The 15,411-nt window shown below is 53.9% G+C and overlaps 1 protein-coding gene across 7 annotated transcripts in view; it reads left to right on the top strand.

The window, feature by feature from the left end:
* The window catches only part of CIITA (class II major histocompatibility complex transactivator), a 46,928-nt gene extending 31,553 nt beyond the window's left edge, over positions 1-15,375 (top strand). For 5 of the 7 annotated variants that reach the window (XM_086375765.1, XM_086375764.1, XM_086375767.1 and 2 more), the window contains 11 exons: positions 79-147; positions 1,108-2,758; positions 3,670-3,828; positions 4,657-4,728; positions 8,158-8,238; positions 8,758-8,850; positions 10,048-10,134; positions 12,685-12,768; positions 12,929-13,012; positions 14,030-14,136; positions 14,670-15,375. In XM_086375765.1, the coding sequence (XP_086231891.1) occupies positions 79-147; positions 1,108-2,758; positions 3,670-3,828; positions 4,657-4,728; positions 8,158-8,238; positions 8,758-8,850; positions 10,048-10,134; positions 12,685-12,768; positions 12,929-13,012; positions 14,030-14,105 (2,456 nt within the window). In that variant the 3' untranslated portion in view covers positions 14,106-14,136; positions 14,670-15,375. The remainder of the gene's footprint in view (positions 1-78; positions 148-1,107; positions 2,759-3,669; positions 3,829-4,656; positions 4,729-8,157; positions 8,239-8,757; positions 8,851-10,047; positions 10,135-12,684; positions 12,769-12,928; positions 13,013-14,029; positions 14,137-14,669) is intronic. The other 2 variants (XM_086375770.1, XM_086375771.1) reach the window with 1 other exon arrangement.
* Positions 15,376-15,411: the final 36 nt, after the last annotated feature.

Raw genomic sequence — 15,411 nt, 5'->3', positions numbered from 1 at the left:
GGGACTGATGACCCAGAGGGAGGGAGGTCCCCGGGGTGCCTCTCACCCTAACTCTAACACCAGCTTCTTCCCCTCCAGAGGATGAGATGTCCCCCACCAAATGCCCAGCAGCTGGCGGGGCCTCCAGCAAACTTCCCAAGTGGCCTGGTGAGTGGTAGCAGGGTCCCTTACTTGTTGGCTCATTCATTCATTCATTCAGGTGCTCATTTGGTCCCACCATTATCCCATCATTCGTTCCACCAGTTACACCTGCACTTAGAGAAAGGTTTACTGAGGACCTGTCCCCTGTGAGCCCATGCTATGTGTCAGCATTTTCTTGTTTGCAAAGCTGGGAGAATGCAGGAGGGAAGGGTGGGTGACAGAGAGTGGATGAAGGCAAGAGTGGGTGATGAGTGTGAGAGGGTAGAAAGGAAAGGGCAACTTACAGAACAGCCAGACGGCTGAGTCGGACTCTGTCCCAGACACACTTACAGGCACATGAGATGTATGTAGTCAAGTCGCCAACGACCCCAGTATGACCCCGGTTTTACAGGTGAGGAAACTGAAGCATAGGGGGTACCTCACATGCTCAAGAGAACAGTAAAAAGTTGAACCAGATTCGTGGAGTCTACTATCTTAGCTCTTAACACTCCTCCCACCATGGCCTCCCTATGGTGAGCAAATAGAAGAATGTTAGCAACAAGGTCCTGCTGTCTGGAACAGGGTCTTGCTCAATGTTATGTGACAACCTCAATAGGAGGGGAGTCTGGGGGGAGAATGGATCCATGTACATGTCTGGCTGAGTTGTTTTGCTGGGCATCTGAAACTACCACAATATCGTTGATTGGCTATACCCCAATATAAAATAAAAGTTAAAAAACAATGAAGGTTAGCGAGTGAATGGAGTGGATAGATAATCAAGTGAGATGAGGGTATGACTGGGTGTAAGAAGGAATGAATGAGTGTCTGGATAACTGAGTGAGGCCACTAATCAAGAACGTGCTTAGGGAAGGCTGAGATGAATGGATGAAGACGCTAGTGACGGGGGCCGGGCTGGCCTCACAGTGGCCAGTCCTGCCACGAGCATCCTCCTCTCCCCCGACCCCACACACCCTTTGACCTGCGCAGAGAGCGTGGAGCAGTTCTACCAGTCGCTACGGGGCAAGTACCAGGCCCAGCCCACCGGCCCGGAAGGCACCCTGGTGGACATGGACCTGGTGAGGGTGAGGCTGGAGAAGAGCAGCGGGAAGAGCCAGGAGAGAGAGCTGGCCACCCTGGACTGGGCAGAGCGGCAGCCGGCCCGAGGGGGTCTGGCCGAGGTGCTGCTGGCCGCCAGCGACCGCCAGCAGCCCCGGGAGACGCGGGTGATCGCTGTGCTGGGCAAAGCGGGACATGGGAAGAGTCACTGGGCCCGGGCCGTGAGCCGGGCCTGGGCCCACGGCCAGCTGCCACAGTACGACTTTGTCTTCTGTGTCCCCTGCCATCGTTTGGACCGTCCGGGGACCTCCTACCGCCTGCAGGATCTGCTGTCCTCCCTGGGCCCGCAGCCGTTGCCGGTGGACGACGAGGTCCTCAGTTACATTGCGAGGAGGCCCAACCGCATCCTGCTCATCCTGGATGGCTTCGAGGACCTGGAAGCCCACGATGGCTCCCTGCACAGCACAGGAGGCCCCGGGTCGGCAGAGCCCCGCTCCCTCCGGGGGCTGCTGGCGGGCCTCCTCCAGCGCAAGCTGCTGCGGGGCTGCACCCTGCTGCTCACGGCCTGGCCCCGGGGCCGCCTGGCCCAGAGCCTGAGCAAGGTGGACGCCCTGTTTGAGGTGGCCGGCTTCTCGGCCCAGCAGGTTGAGACCTATGTGAGGCGTTACTTTGAGTCGGAGGGGACCGCTGAGCACCAAGAGAGAGCCCTGGCGCTCCTGCAGGCCCGGCCGTTCCTCCTGAGCCACAGCCACAGCCCCACCGTGTGCCGGACCGTGTGCCAGCTCGCGGAGGCCCTCCTGCAGCGGAGCGATGAAGCCCAGCTGCCCTCCACGCTCACGGGCCTCTACGTGGGCCTGCTAGGCCCAGCAGCTCGCGATGGCCCCCCGGGGGCCCTGGCGGAACTGGCCAGGCTGGCCTGGGAGCTGGGCCGTGCGCACCAGAGGGGCCTGAAGGCGGGCTGTTTACCGTCGGCGGAGGCGAGGGCCTGGGCTGTGGCCCAAGGCTGGTTGCGGCCCACCCCGGGGGCCCCGGAGACGGAGCTGGCCTTCTCCAGCTTCCTCCTGCAGTGCTTCCTGGGGGCCGTGTGGCTGGCTCTGAGCGGCGAAATCAAGGACAAGGAGCTGCCGCAGTATCTGGCCTTAACCCCGAGGAAGAAGCGGCCCTATGACAACTGGCTGGAGGGCGTGCCGCGCTTCTTGGTCGGATTGGTCTTCCAGCCTCGCGCCGGCTGCCTGGGGGCCCTGGCAGGGCCGGCGGCCACCACGTCGGCGGACAGGAAGCAGAAGGTGCTCACGAGGTACCTGAAGCGTCTGCAGCCCGGGACGCTGCAGGCGGGGCGGCTGCTGGAGCTGCTGCACTGTGCCCACGAGGCGCTGGACCCCGGGCTCTGGCAGCACGTGCTGCAGGGGCTCCCTGCCCGCCTCTCCTTCCTGGGCACACGGCTCACGCCTCCTGACACCCATGTGCTGGGCAGCGCCCTGGAGGCCGCGGGCCGAGACTTTTCCCTGGACCTCCGCAGCACTGGCGTCGACGCCTCTGGACTGGGGAGCCTCGTGGGACTCAGCTGTGTCACCCGTTTCAGGTGGGGGCCGGGGACAGGAGAGGGGGCTCCTTGGCCTTGGGCGCCTGCAGGGTGTCTTGGTGCTGTGCCCAGTGCTGACTCTATGGGGGGTCTCATTTAGAATGAATGCCAGCCCGATGAGGGCAGACGTGATTCCATCCTTTTTTTTAAGATGAGGAAGCCGAAGCTAAGAGAGGGATAGTAGCTTTCCTGAGGTCACACAGCCAGGGAAGGACAGCATCATTCTTTCAACCAGAATGTGAAGACCGGCCTTAAGCCAGGCACTGGGCCACGTCTAGATCTAAGACTGATCTGGGTTTGAATTCATTTTCTTTTCTCCATCCCTTGGAGATGGAAACCCCATCAAGCCCACATTTTGTCATGGTGGGATTAAGGCCATAGCCTCCCTCAACCTCCCTGCCTCCAGTCTCCTGTCCCACTCCATGTTATATTCCACCATCAGCACAGTCTCACTAGAAATTGCATCTGATCATACTCTATCCTTGCTTCCAATCTTTCAGAGGCACCCTACCTCCCTCAGGATGAAGTAAAAATTCCTTAAATTAAGGAATCTAAATTCTTTGGTGATCTGTTTGGTCATTTAATCACCAGAGGATCTCTTCCACCTTCCCCCTAAGCATAATTTACCCATGCGGTAAGGTTGACAACATTGTCATTCAACTGAGAATTTTCCACTGAGCTTCCTGGTAGCCAAAGCAAAAAAGGGAAATAAAACCCTTGGGAGAGTTGAGTAAACGGAAGAAGTGATAAGGGCTTGAGTGGTCATGCAAGACTCCCTAGAGGAAGTAGGGGTTGTGTTGAGGAAGGAAAGTATCTGAACAGGTAGGAGGTTCCTTCATAGAGCTGCTCCCCCTCCCCCATTATGGTCTAGCCTGGTCACCGTGCCCGGGTCTGAGGCCCTTCCTTCACAGGGCTGCATTGAGTGACACTGTGGAGCTATGGGAGTCCCTGCAGCAGCGTGGGGAGGCCAAGCTACTCCGGGCAGTGGAGGAGAAGTTCACCATCGAGCCTTTCAAGGCCAAGTCCATGAAGGATGTGGAAGACCTTGGCAATCTCGTGCAGATCCAGAGGTGAGGGGGAGGGGACATGGGAGGTGGTCCAGGCTGCACAGGACTTAGTGTTAAGTTTGTCATGAGCACTTCCAGTGCCTCCTCTTTTGGGGGAACCTCCCATGCCCCTCTCCATCCCTGGGCAATGACCATCTAGAATCTCTCACTGCGGTCACCACTCAGGTAGAAACCCCAGGATCTATCACTGTGTCTACTTCCGAACTTGCCATCATGGACGAACTTCTTTCCCAGCTAAATCTAAGGACACATTTTGAGGGACTTCCTCGGCGATCCGGTGGTTAAGACTCTACCTTCCAGTGCAGGGGGCGTGAGTTTGATCCCTGGCCAGGGACCTAAGGCCCCACATGCTGTGAGGTGCAACCAAATTTTAAAAATAAATAAATAAATAAATATAGCCAAGGAGATAGTCTCTCCTGCTAAGTGTTCATCCAGTCATACAAGTGACACCAGGGCTACATTTCAAGGCAGCCGGGACCAGGATCCCCGTTTTATAGACGGCAGAGGTCTAAGGTTGAGATGGTAGAGGAGACATGACTGCAGGACGGGTGTCATTCCCTCCTTGCTTCATCGTGCATTGTTTGAGCACATATTGTGCTCTGGGGAGGGTGTGGGTAGTGCCTCCTCTAAGGCTCTTTTGTGTGAAACACACAGTGATGCCTTAACAATATCCTTTTTGGAGGTTCTTTTCTTTTTAACAAGGGGACAACAGAAGCCTGAGGAAGGCTGTCCTTCCAGGGAATTCTGGGCCCTGGGGCACTAAGACCCAGAGGAAGGGGCTCAGTGATGGTACTGTGCCAGCTCTCCACTGACATTGCCCGTTCTCTCCAGGACAAGAAGCTCCTCTGAAGCAGCAGCTGGGGAGCTCCCTGCTGTCCGAGACTTAAAGAAGCTGGAGTTTGCGTAAGCCAAGGGGTGGAGCGTCTCGGATTCCCATGAGGTTTCTCCTCCAGCGTTAGCTGGGCTGATGCCACCAGAATGCAGATCAGCCCTCAGAATTATTCTTATCCTCTCGTCCTCCCCCACCACTCTGGAAACCAGCTTCCAGCAGCTGGGGCATGGCCAGTCCAGGCTAGTCCTGGAGGGTCTCACGGGTGAAGCTAATTGGCCCATTTGCTGGTGAAGATGCTCATTCATATCCACTCATTCAACAGATCTACTCCTATGGCCAAGGCCACTGTTCTCAATCAGCTTGCTGTCTGGTGTAAAATTACCACCTGCTGCTGTGATTAGTGGCTGGAAACTCAAGGGCTATGAGAATCAGACTTAGGGGGCTTCCTGGAGCAGGTGATTGAAGCACTGAAGCTAGGCAAAGGAATAGGAATGAACCATGCTGGGTGGAGAAATTGTTATTATCTCCCCATTGTACAGAAGCAAACACTGAGACCTTAGAGAGGATAAATTGTTTGTCCGAAGTCACAAATGTCAGATCAGCCTGGCTGGCTCTTGCTCCACTGCGGGAAAAAGCTAAATTCATAGTTGGACCTTGTTAGGGATTTTAAACCATCTGACGATTAGGAAGGAACTATTAAGCACCTACAGTGTACTCAGTGCCTTTTGTATGTAATCTCATTAATTTTAAGAGCTGGGAGATAGTCATTATTGCCCCCATTTTACAGATGAAGAAACTGAGGCCTAGTGAGATTAAGTAACTTGCCCAGGGTCCTTGATGGGGCACCCACAAGCTACCTGCTCCTCCTGATCATTGCTCCCCTGGCCCTCCAGAAAAAGCCAAGCCCATCTCTTCTTTTGAGCAGAGAGAGACAAGATGCCAAATTTGTGCAGAGGTTAAAGAAAAAAAAGTGTTGCTGAAAAGAGGAAACATACGAAAACAAGTACCAAGGACCCATTCTGGCTTTGAATTATTTTCAGCTTCAAAAGCCCCTAGCTTGAGGTCGGAACTGTGCTCTGGGGAGCAGCAGCCGTGGGGTAGAACACAATCCAAAACCCAGAGGCTAGCCACCTGCAGGCCAGAAGCCCCGAGAAGTTCTGAGGAAAGAAGGAAGGAAGGAAGGGACTATTTTGGGCATGGGACTGGCAGCTACCATGTAGGGTAACCTGTTGGTCTCACTTGCCTATAGATGAGGCCGCTCAGCCACTCGGAACCCAGCAGGGGCTGTGCTGGTGGACGCTTCTCCCGATTCAGGCCCCCTTTACCTCTTCAGCCTTGCCTCCTGCACTCTGCAGCCATGTGCATCCTCTTGATGGTTTTCAACCTCACTAGGTCTGGTCCATGGAGAAGGCGATGGCACCCCACTCCAGTACTCTTGCCTGGAAAATCCCATGGACGGAGGAGCCTGGTAGGCTGCAGTCCATGGGGTTGCTAAGAGTCGGACACGACTGAGCGACTTCACTTTATTTTTTCACTTTCATGCATTGGAGAAGGAAATGGCAACCCACTCCAGTGTTCTTGCCTGGAGAATCCCAGGGACGGGGGAGCCTGGTGGGCTGCCTTCTATGGGGTCGCACAGAGTCGGACACGACTGAAGTGACTTAGCAGCAGGTCTGGTCCAACCTCTGGGCCTCTGCACTGGCTGTGCCTTCTGCCCAGGACTCTTTTCCCCAGGTGTCTGCATGGCCCATGCCGACACTTTCTTCTGGTTTTCAGCAAGAGAGATCTTTTCTTTTTTTAAACAAACTTTAAAACATTTTCATTTATTTATTATATTTGGCTTTCCTAGATCTCAGTTGCAGCCTGAAGGATCTCTGTTGCGTCATGCGGGATTTTTCCTTGCTGTGTATGAGCTCTCTAGTTGTGGCACGCAGGCTTCGTTTTTCCGTGGCGTGTGGGATCTTAGATCCCCCGCCAGGGACTGAACCTGTGTCCCCTACACTGCAAGGTGCAGTCTTAACCACTGGACCACCACGGAGATCCCTGAGAGAGGCCTTTCCTGTCTCCCGTATTTGAAAGTACAGCTCTGCCCCGCTCGCACTGGGCTTTTCTCCGCATCACGTATAATCTTCCGTACCGGACAGTTCACCAGTTTCTCTGATGATCCATCTTGCCCCTTGGTATGTTAGCTCCACGAGGGCTTTGACTTTTGTCTCTTCTGTTCACGGCGATCTGCGTTACCAGGTTTGGTGGGTCTGGCACCCGATAGGCAAGCAATCAATATTTAGTAAATGAATTCCTTAATCTTTTAAAAATCCTTCAAGACTGGGACTAACTTTGAGAAGACTGAGACTCAGAGATGAAGGGATTTGTCCAAAAGGTCCCAGAGAAGCTAAGTGAAAAGTGTTAGTCACTCAGTCATCTCCAACTCTTTGCAACCCCATGGACTGTAGCCCACCAGACTCCTCTGTCCGTGAAATTCTGCAGGCAAGAATACTGGAGTGGGTTGCCATTTCCTTCTCCAGGGGATCTTCCTGACCCAGGGATGGAACCCAGGTCTCCTGCGTTGCAGGCACATTCTTTACCATCTGAGCCACCAGGGAAGCCAGCCCAGATTCAAGTCGGATTTCTGATCCCCCTCTCGTGACCTTTTATTGAGGCTGATGATTCCTAGGCTTTGGGGTTTCAAAGATTGTGAATATTTCAAAGTGAATTTCAGTGACTCTGTGAAGTTACCATCTTTTAATTTATATCAGGTATGTTCATTCAAACAAGAGAAATAGCCACTGATGGCACCATAATTTTATCAAAAATGAAGCATTATGATGTCAAAAAAGTTCAAAGGATATAATTTCAGAATAAAAGATGGTTCTTTACCTTGAGTAATTTAACCATATTAAAAAGAGAGAGAGAGCCCTTTGCCATCTTTCTTTTTCTCATTCCCTTGAAGTCTGTTCTAAATGTCCATCCAGGCTGTGTGGCCTTACGTGAGTTAGTTAACCTCTCTGTGCCTTGGTTTCCCCATCTGTAAAATGGGACTAAGAAGGGCTCCTAGTTCAGAGTCATTGTGAGGATTAAATGAGATCTGAGTGATGAACCCGGCATGTTCTTGGCATATAAAAAGTGCTCAAGAAATGGTTCTGTTTGTTATGAAATAGCAATGGAAAATATGTAAGTCATCTTTCTCAGGGCTGGAGGTGGGTCCTCAGGCCAGCATCTGGGAACCATTTCCCCAGGCCAGGGTGGGAGAAGGGTCTACATGGATAATGGCAGGAGTGAGCCCTGGCTCCCCACGTGGAGATGAAGGCTGGGGAGCCCCCAGCTGGGAGCCCAGCAGGCCTCTTGAGTGGGTTTTGTGATATCTGCCTGAAGTAGAAAGGATTGGGGTCCCACCAGGAGGGCAGGGAGGAGGTAAGGTCTCAGGTGGGCCTGCCTTCTGTGGGGTTGAATAGCAGGGCCATGGCTGTTTCAGGGTTTTGACTCTGCTCTTTGCTTCCTAGGCTGGGCCCTGTCTTGGGCCCACAGGTTTTTCCTAAACTGGTGAAGATCCTTGAGGCCTTTACTTCCCTTCAGCATCTAGAGTGAGTATAAACCCTGGAATTTCTCCAAGCCCTGGCCCTGTTTGTCCCCTTCTCCCTGCTTCCTTAGTGTGGCTGGTGTGAGTGACCGGATGCCCCCACTGCAGGGAAGGGACGAAAGATGGAAACAATAAAAAGAAGTTGAATCCTTTTGTGACCTTTGACTCTTTTTCCCTCTTGTGCTGCTCCCAGCAACCCCACGGGGGATGTAGGGGTGAGGAATGTGATCCCAGTTGTACAGTTCAGGTCTCGAGAGTTTGGGGAACTTGCCCCAGCTCATGGGGCTCCAAGGAATAACAGAGATTCAGGTCCGTGGGGAGTCAGAGCCTTGTCCCCTGATTGGCCACCTGGTGCTCCCAGGTGATGAAGACGCTCTCATATTCTTGGAGCTCAGCTGCATCTGGCCATGGTGTGCCCAGGGGTCGGGGGACCGGAGGAGGCTGCTGCTGGGTTGGAGGGTGGGGGAGGGTCAGGTGGCCTCTGGGGTGCTGGCTGATGCCCCCCATCTGATTCTACCTGCAGCCTGGACTCGCTGAGCGAGAACAAGATTGGGGACGAGGGTGTCGCCCAGCTCTCAGCCACCTTCCCTCAGCTGAAGGCCCTGGAGACACTCAAGTGAGTGGGCTGGGCTTGCCCTTCTTGCTGCATTTGTCCCCAAAGTCCCGCCTTTTCTTTCATTCCCTCATCCATTCAATCATGCATCTGTTTAGTCATGCACCCATTCACTCATTCAGTCATTTCTTTAATCAGCGATTCTACTAATCATTTATTCATTTAATCAACAAATATGTAAGAAGCACCTATTATGTGCAGACACAGTTCAATGCCCTGGAGACCCAGCTTTTAGCAAAGCAAAGTCCCTGGCCTCAGAGATCTTCTAGGGAGGGGAGACAATAAACCAACAAACAACCATCATAATTGTGAAGTGTGCAGTAATGAATGTAAGCAGTGTCTAATGAGAGAAAGTTAGACTGAGGGTGAGAGCTAGGTTAGGATTTATCAGTAAAAGATTGTTAGTAAAATAGTAAATTTTGATTAAAAAAAAAAACTGTTCTGGGTTTGGGAGAGTGGGAGATGGATGAGGCAGGAGGGTCAGCATGATTTTTTTTTTTACTGAACCTAGAGGGATCGTTAAACTTCATGCACACTCTACTCCACAACCATGATCAGGGAAGCCACAGAATTCACCAGAACCAATTAGGGATTTCCCTGATGGAGGGACACTGAGACTTCTTAAGTAATTTGGAGTGTTTAAGGAGATAATGTGAGTGAGCTAGATTTCCCTCCCATGTCCCTTCCTTCCTTCTTCCCTTCCCTGATTCCTCCCTCCATCTCTGTCTCCTACGTTCCCTTCCCCACTTAGGTATCTTCTGAGCACCTCCTATGTACTTTGCATGACTCTAGGCACATGTTTACAGTAATGAACAAAACAGACCCGACCCCTCCCCTCGAGGAGCTCAAACAAATAATGTGAACTCTCTTGTAATGACAGTCTGAAGAGTGGTCCAGAGGGAAAGAAGGGACCCTGTGAACTCAGAACAGGCGTGGGGGAAGCGCAGTCTCTCTCACCTGCATCCTCACCCCGTCATCCCGCTCAGCCTCAGCATGTGACTGGCATCCTTTCACTGGTCCAGTTTACCCGCAGTGCCCCTCACATAGTTCAGCACCCACTGCTCTGTCTTGCATTTGCTGCCCTGGGCCGCCCTGTGAGGAAGCGGAGGTCCCCAGCTCTGCCCGAGCCTGGGGCATGAGCGCTGGTGGGTAGGGGCATTCAGGTTTGGCCCTGAGCCCTCCCCTGTTGCACCCCTGCAGCTTGTCCCAGAACAACATCACCGACGTGGGTGCCTGCAAGCTGGCCGAGGCTCTGCCCGCGCTGGCCACGTCCCTCCTCAGACTGAGGTGAGTGGGGTCCCCGTCCGTCAGGTGCTGAGCTGGTGGGCTTGGGGTGGGCAGAGAGCCCCCTTGGTTACCGGCCGCGAGGTCCCTGGAAGCAGTCGCTACAGGCTGTTCTGTTGGGCTGGTGTTGCACAGTTTGGTGGGGTTGGGGAGTGGGGGGCACCGACCTAAAACCCAACACGAACACACCCTGCTGGAGATGGGCGATGACACTACCCTGGACAAGAGGGTTAGCAGCCCCCGGAGGAAGGGCAAATTCTGGGCAAGTCGTTTTCTCATCCCAAGTCTGTTTCCTCATCTGGAAAATGAGTACCATATCTATGGCCTACAGAAAACTCTTGGTGCAGTGCCTGGCTCTGGTGCTTAATAAATATTGGTCCTCCTTCCCCAGGGGATGGCAAGACTGAGCCTTTTCTGGAGTCCAGGGTTAGTGATTTCTGGAAGGCTGACCATGCACAGGCAGCCTTGGCTGGCTCTTGTCACTCAGACACCGGTCCGTGCCTACACTGCCACCTTCTGGTGAGGCTTGGAATAGCACATCTTGCTTTTGATTACTTCCAGCCTGGCCCCTGGACTTCCCTTGTGGTTCTGCTGGTAAAAAATCCACCTGCAATGCGGGAGACCTGGGTTTGACCCCTGGGTTGTGAAGATCCCCTGGAGAAGGGAAAGGCTACCCACTCCAGTATTCTGGCCTGGAGAATTCCATGGACTGTACAGTCCATGGGGTCGCAAAGAGTCGGACAAGACTGAACGACTTTCACTCATAGCCTGGCCCCTGGTGGTGCCCGGTACTGATGGTCTTTCCAGTCCTTTAACCTTCCAGCCAGGGTCCCTGCGTGCCATTGTATAGGTTGTGTGCTGTGCAGCTTGTACAGTCTATGTTGGCACTGCCTAGAGTTGTGAGGGCATCTAAGATTCTTTAATATCAACCGTGGGCCAGAACCGGTGCTAGGAACTAGAGATACAGCTTGAACAAAACTAGCACAGGTCTTACTTTTGAGCTCCTTGCATAATAAATAAGCACATGAGGAAACAGTATTTGAAACGCTGATTCATGCTGGGAAGGAGGAAACTAACAAAGGCCAGGGAGAGGACAATAGGGAGGATTGAATTCACCAGGGAGGTCAGGAGAGCTCTGAGGAGGTGGCCCTCCCCCTTCTGTGGGATGCAGATGCAAAGGGCCTGATGTGGGAAAGGGGTTGGGTCCTTCAGAGCCAGAAGGGGGGTGGGCCCCTGTGGCTGGATATAAGGAACTAGGCCCAGAGTGGGAAATGAGGAGAGAGAGGTCAGGGGAGGCCAGACCATACAGGGAGACCTTCGTTAGGGTCAGGAGGGAGACTGGGGGTTTTCCGGTGTGAATGGAGAAGCAGATGGGCCCGGTGGGGGTGATGTGTGACCTGACTGACACTTTAAAAAACCTCACTCATATTGGGAGTTCCCTGGTGGCCGAGTGGTTAGGATTCTGGGCTTTCACTGCTGCAGCCCAGGTTCTATCCCTGACTGGGAAACTGAGATCCTGCAAGTTGCACGGCATGGCCAAAAAATGAAAAAAACAAACCTCATATTTTAAGGACTTTAAGATGCCTTCCATTGGTAAGACATCATTAAGAGGACAAAACACTGTTAACTAAATGATGACATCCTTTGATTATCAGACACATCCTGATCTCAGTGATTTTCAAATGTGAACACGTACATCTTGGCATCAGTGAAATATGGGAAGAATCCTCTCCCTGTGTGGGGGAGGAAGGGCCCCCTGGGTTCTAAGGTCCATCCCAGGAAGAGATTGCAAAACCTCTCCCTGGTTCCTCCCCTGGTGCGAGCCAACTCATGACTTCAGGGGTCCCCGGAGTTTAGCGTGAATCCCTTTGCTGCAGTGTAGACCTGCTGCGTTTTCATGCAGTCCTGCAGCGCTGCTCTGAGGCCGGGTCGAGGCAGAGTCACGGCCTTGAAATCAGAACCGCGGCCGCACCTGGCTTGTTATAAGGACTCTTGTTAATGAGGCATCCGCGACGCCCATGTTCTATTTTTGACATTGCTGATGGTGACTGAGTACCCTATAGACAGCCAAGCCTGCCCAGTGACTCTGGGTCTCGCTCTTCCCTGCTATATCCCCAGTGCTGGGCGCACTACAGTAACTGATATAACCTCACAACCCCCCCGGGAGATATAATAACCATAGTTAACAAGTAGTTCATTCCACGTGTTGGGCCCTGTTCTGGGTGTTTTACCAACATGAACTTATTTACTCTTCCCCACTATTACTCTAACATGCCCATTTTATGGAGGCGCAAACTGAGTCACAGGGATGCTGGGTAACTTGCCCAAAGTCAGGCAACAAGCTGCAGAGCTGGGATTTGAACTTGAGGTGTCCCTGGCAGGAAGCTACCTCCACTCAGTCCTGCTGCTTCCCCAGACTCACTGAGTAACCACAGAGAAATTACTCGGTTTTCCCCTCTGTCGAATGGGGCAGTAGTCCCAGCTGGTGTGTCTGCTGCCAGGCCCTGACCCCCCAGCACCCCCGACCCCTGGCCTGACCTCTGTCTCCCACAGCTTGTACAATAACTGTATCTGCGACGCGGGAGCCGAGAGCCTGGCGCACGCGCTTCCAGACATGGTGTCCCTCCGGGTGCTGGAGTGAGTGTGGGAGCCTGGGCCATGCGGGCAGGGCTTGGGAGGACCGAGGGTCTCTTGCTGGCATCCTGGGAAGGGCTGGTTGTCGAGAGCGTGGTGCTGGCCTTGGTCTGAGCCTGGATGGTCCCCAGGGCCAGGATCCACAATGGCTTTCTCTCCCCAGCGTCCAGTACAACAAGTTCACAGCCGCTGGGGCTCAGCAGCTTGCCGCTGGCCTGAGAAAGTGCCCTCAGGTGAAGACACTGGCGTAAGTCTTGGCCAAGATGGAGGGGGAGTCAGCGTGGGGTTCACCTGAGCTCAAATTCCACTCTGCCCCTCTCCAGAGTGTGACCATGGGCAACAAGACATGTCACCCCACTGGCCTCAGTCTCTTTTTTTTGCTTCAGCTTAGGGGATCTTAGTTCTCTGACCAAGAATTGAACCCAGGCTCTCAACAGTGAGAGCGCTGAGTCCCATCCACTGGACTGCCAGGGAATTCCCTGGCCTCAGTTTCTTCATCTGTAAAATGGGAGTGATAATAATATTTACTCCCAAGCAGTTTTGTGGGGTTTAAATTAGTCAAGATACTTAGGACAGTGTCTGGTACACGAAAAGACTCGATATAGTAAGCTGAACAATACGAAATCGCTTTTATCTGTTGACCTATGTGCTGTGCTGTGCTTAGTCGTTCAGTTGTGTCCGACTCTTTGCGACCCTTTGTAACCCACCAGGCTCCGCTGTCCATGGGGATTCTCCAGGCAAGAACACTGGAGTGGGTTGCTATGCCCTCCTCCACTGTTGACCTATACAACGGTCAATTTCATATGATTCAGACTTACTTATTATTACCTCACTATGATGTCCACTGTCCGATACTGTACTTTATAATCTTTCAAACCACTGGTGTGTACATAATCACTCATCTCTTGCTAAGACAAGTAGGGTGGTTCTTATAAGACTCATTATGCAGATGTGAAGAAAGCACAGAGAGGTTAGCTAACCTTTCTGAGGTCACACAGCAAGTTCTCACCAGTTGTGGTTCGGTCACTCAGTTGTGTCCGACTCTTTGCGGCCTCAGGGAGTGCAGCACGCCAGGCTTCCCTGTCCTTCACTATCTCCTTGAAGCAGAATCAAGTTTAAAAAGGCGGGGTCACTAGACTTCTGGTGTCCCCATGACCCCACACGAAGCTGGGTGGAGGTGGAATTTGGAGGCAGTTTGTGTTGGGGACTCCGGACCACCCCCCCGTCCTCTGACCTGGCCTCCGTGTGCCACGGCCCCTCACAGGATGTGGACGCCCACCATCCCCTTTGGCGTCCAGGAACACCTGCAGCAGCTGGACCCACGAATCATTCTGAGATGATCCAGGCTGTGGCTGGGACAAGAGAACTGAGGTGAGCTTGGGAGGGGAGAGCCCCAGGAGGCTCCAGGTACAGGGTCCCAGGAAGTCAGTATTCGGGAAAGGTGGGCGGGGCAGTGGCTAGGAGCTGGGTGACTGCTCCTGGACCCGTGTTCTGTCTGCTGCCCCTCTACCCCACCTCCTTCTCTGCTGGGGTGTCTTCTAAAGGCTCTGAGGACTTGGGCCCTGGGGATCCTCCCTGTGGTCATGTCTGGGGCCCCGGAAAGGACAGGCAGGTCTGCATGCATGCCCCGCGGCCCTCAGCATTGGAAGGTCTTCCTCCGAGGATGCCCCGGCTAGTCCGGCTGCTATCTCAGTCCTCGGGCTGCCCCGTTGCCCGGCCCTGTCTTCAGAGGAATTTGTTCTACCAATTTCTGTGCATGTGACTGTCCTCTCGCTTCCGTTCGCCCCCCGACCTGGGATGTCCCCTCCTCCATCCCCGCAGCCCTCCCATCCCCGGGCTCGACCACGCTCTCGCCGTGTGCTGACCTGCCCTGTCCTAAAGCTTCCTTATTTCCCCTCTCCCAGCCTCCCACAGCACGCTCTCCGAGGACACTGACGGTGCTGGAACCTCGCCTGGTTCTTTGGGGACACAGCTTTTCTCTGCCTGTGTCCCGTGGGACGTGGTATTGTGGTGCCCAGCCCCGGTGACTCAGGGTCAGCCCCCGCCCAGCTGGGGAGAGGACCGGCTGCCTGCTCTGTGGACCGACCCCTCGGATCCCCGGGTGGATGTCAGCCCTGCTCAGCCACCGCCGCTCTGGCAGGTGGGCGGGCACCCGGGGGCCATTGCTGAACGCCCAGAAGCCCTGAGGGCATTCCCCAAAGGACACTGCAGACAGCCGTGGCCAAGGCCAGGGCGATGGATGAGGCAGCCACAGATCCGCCTGCCCAGGTCCCTTGTGGCCTGGGGGGAAAGCACGTTTCCAGGCTGCTCTCCTAGCAGGACTGGCTCCAGGCATGCCTGTGAGCATCATCCAGCCTGTTCATTTCCCAAAGCATGACCACTGGAAATTCTCAGCAGCTGCCTTCTGTCTCTGGGACTCACTGGTTTGCACTGACTCTTTTCACCGAGGCCAAAGCTAGGCCTGGCCATGCGCACTGGACCTTCTCGGGGAAAGAGCTGATGATACACTAACGGAGGGGGGGCGGGGCCGTGGCCTGGACCACATTCGCCTTTTTGCCTCCATTTCCTGTTTGTTTTTTCCACTACATATAAATCTGTCGTTTAATCCCACGGGCGGGTCCTGTGTTTACATTGTGATTACTAAGT

This window comes from Bos grunniens, chromosome 25, assembly GCF_055505025.1.
Source record: "Bos grunniens cultivar Pamir isolate PY7600 chromosome 25, Bosgru_T2T1.0, whole genome shotgun sequence".
Lineage (NCBI taxonomy): Eukaryota > Metazoa > Chordata > Mammalia > Artiodactyla > Bovidae > Bos > Bos grunniens.
This window is presented reverse-complemented; position numbering and strand designations above follow the sequence as displayed.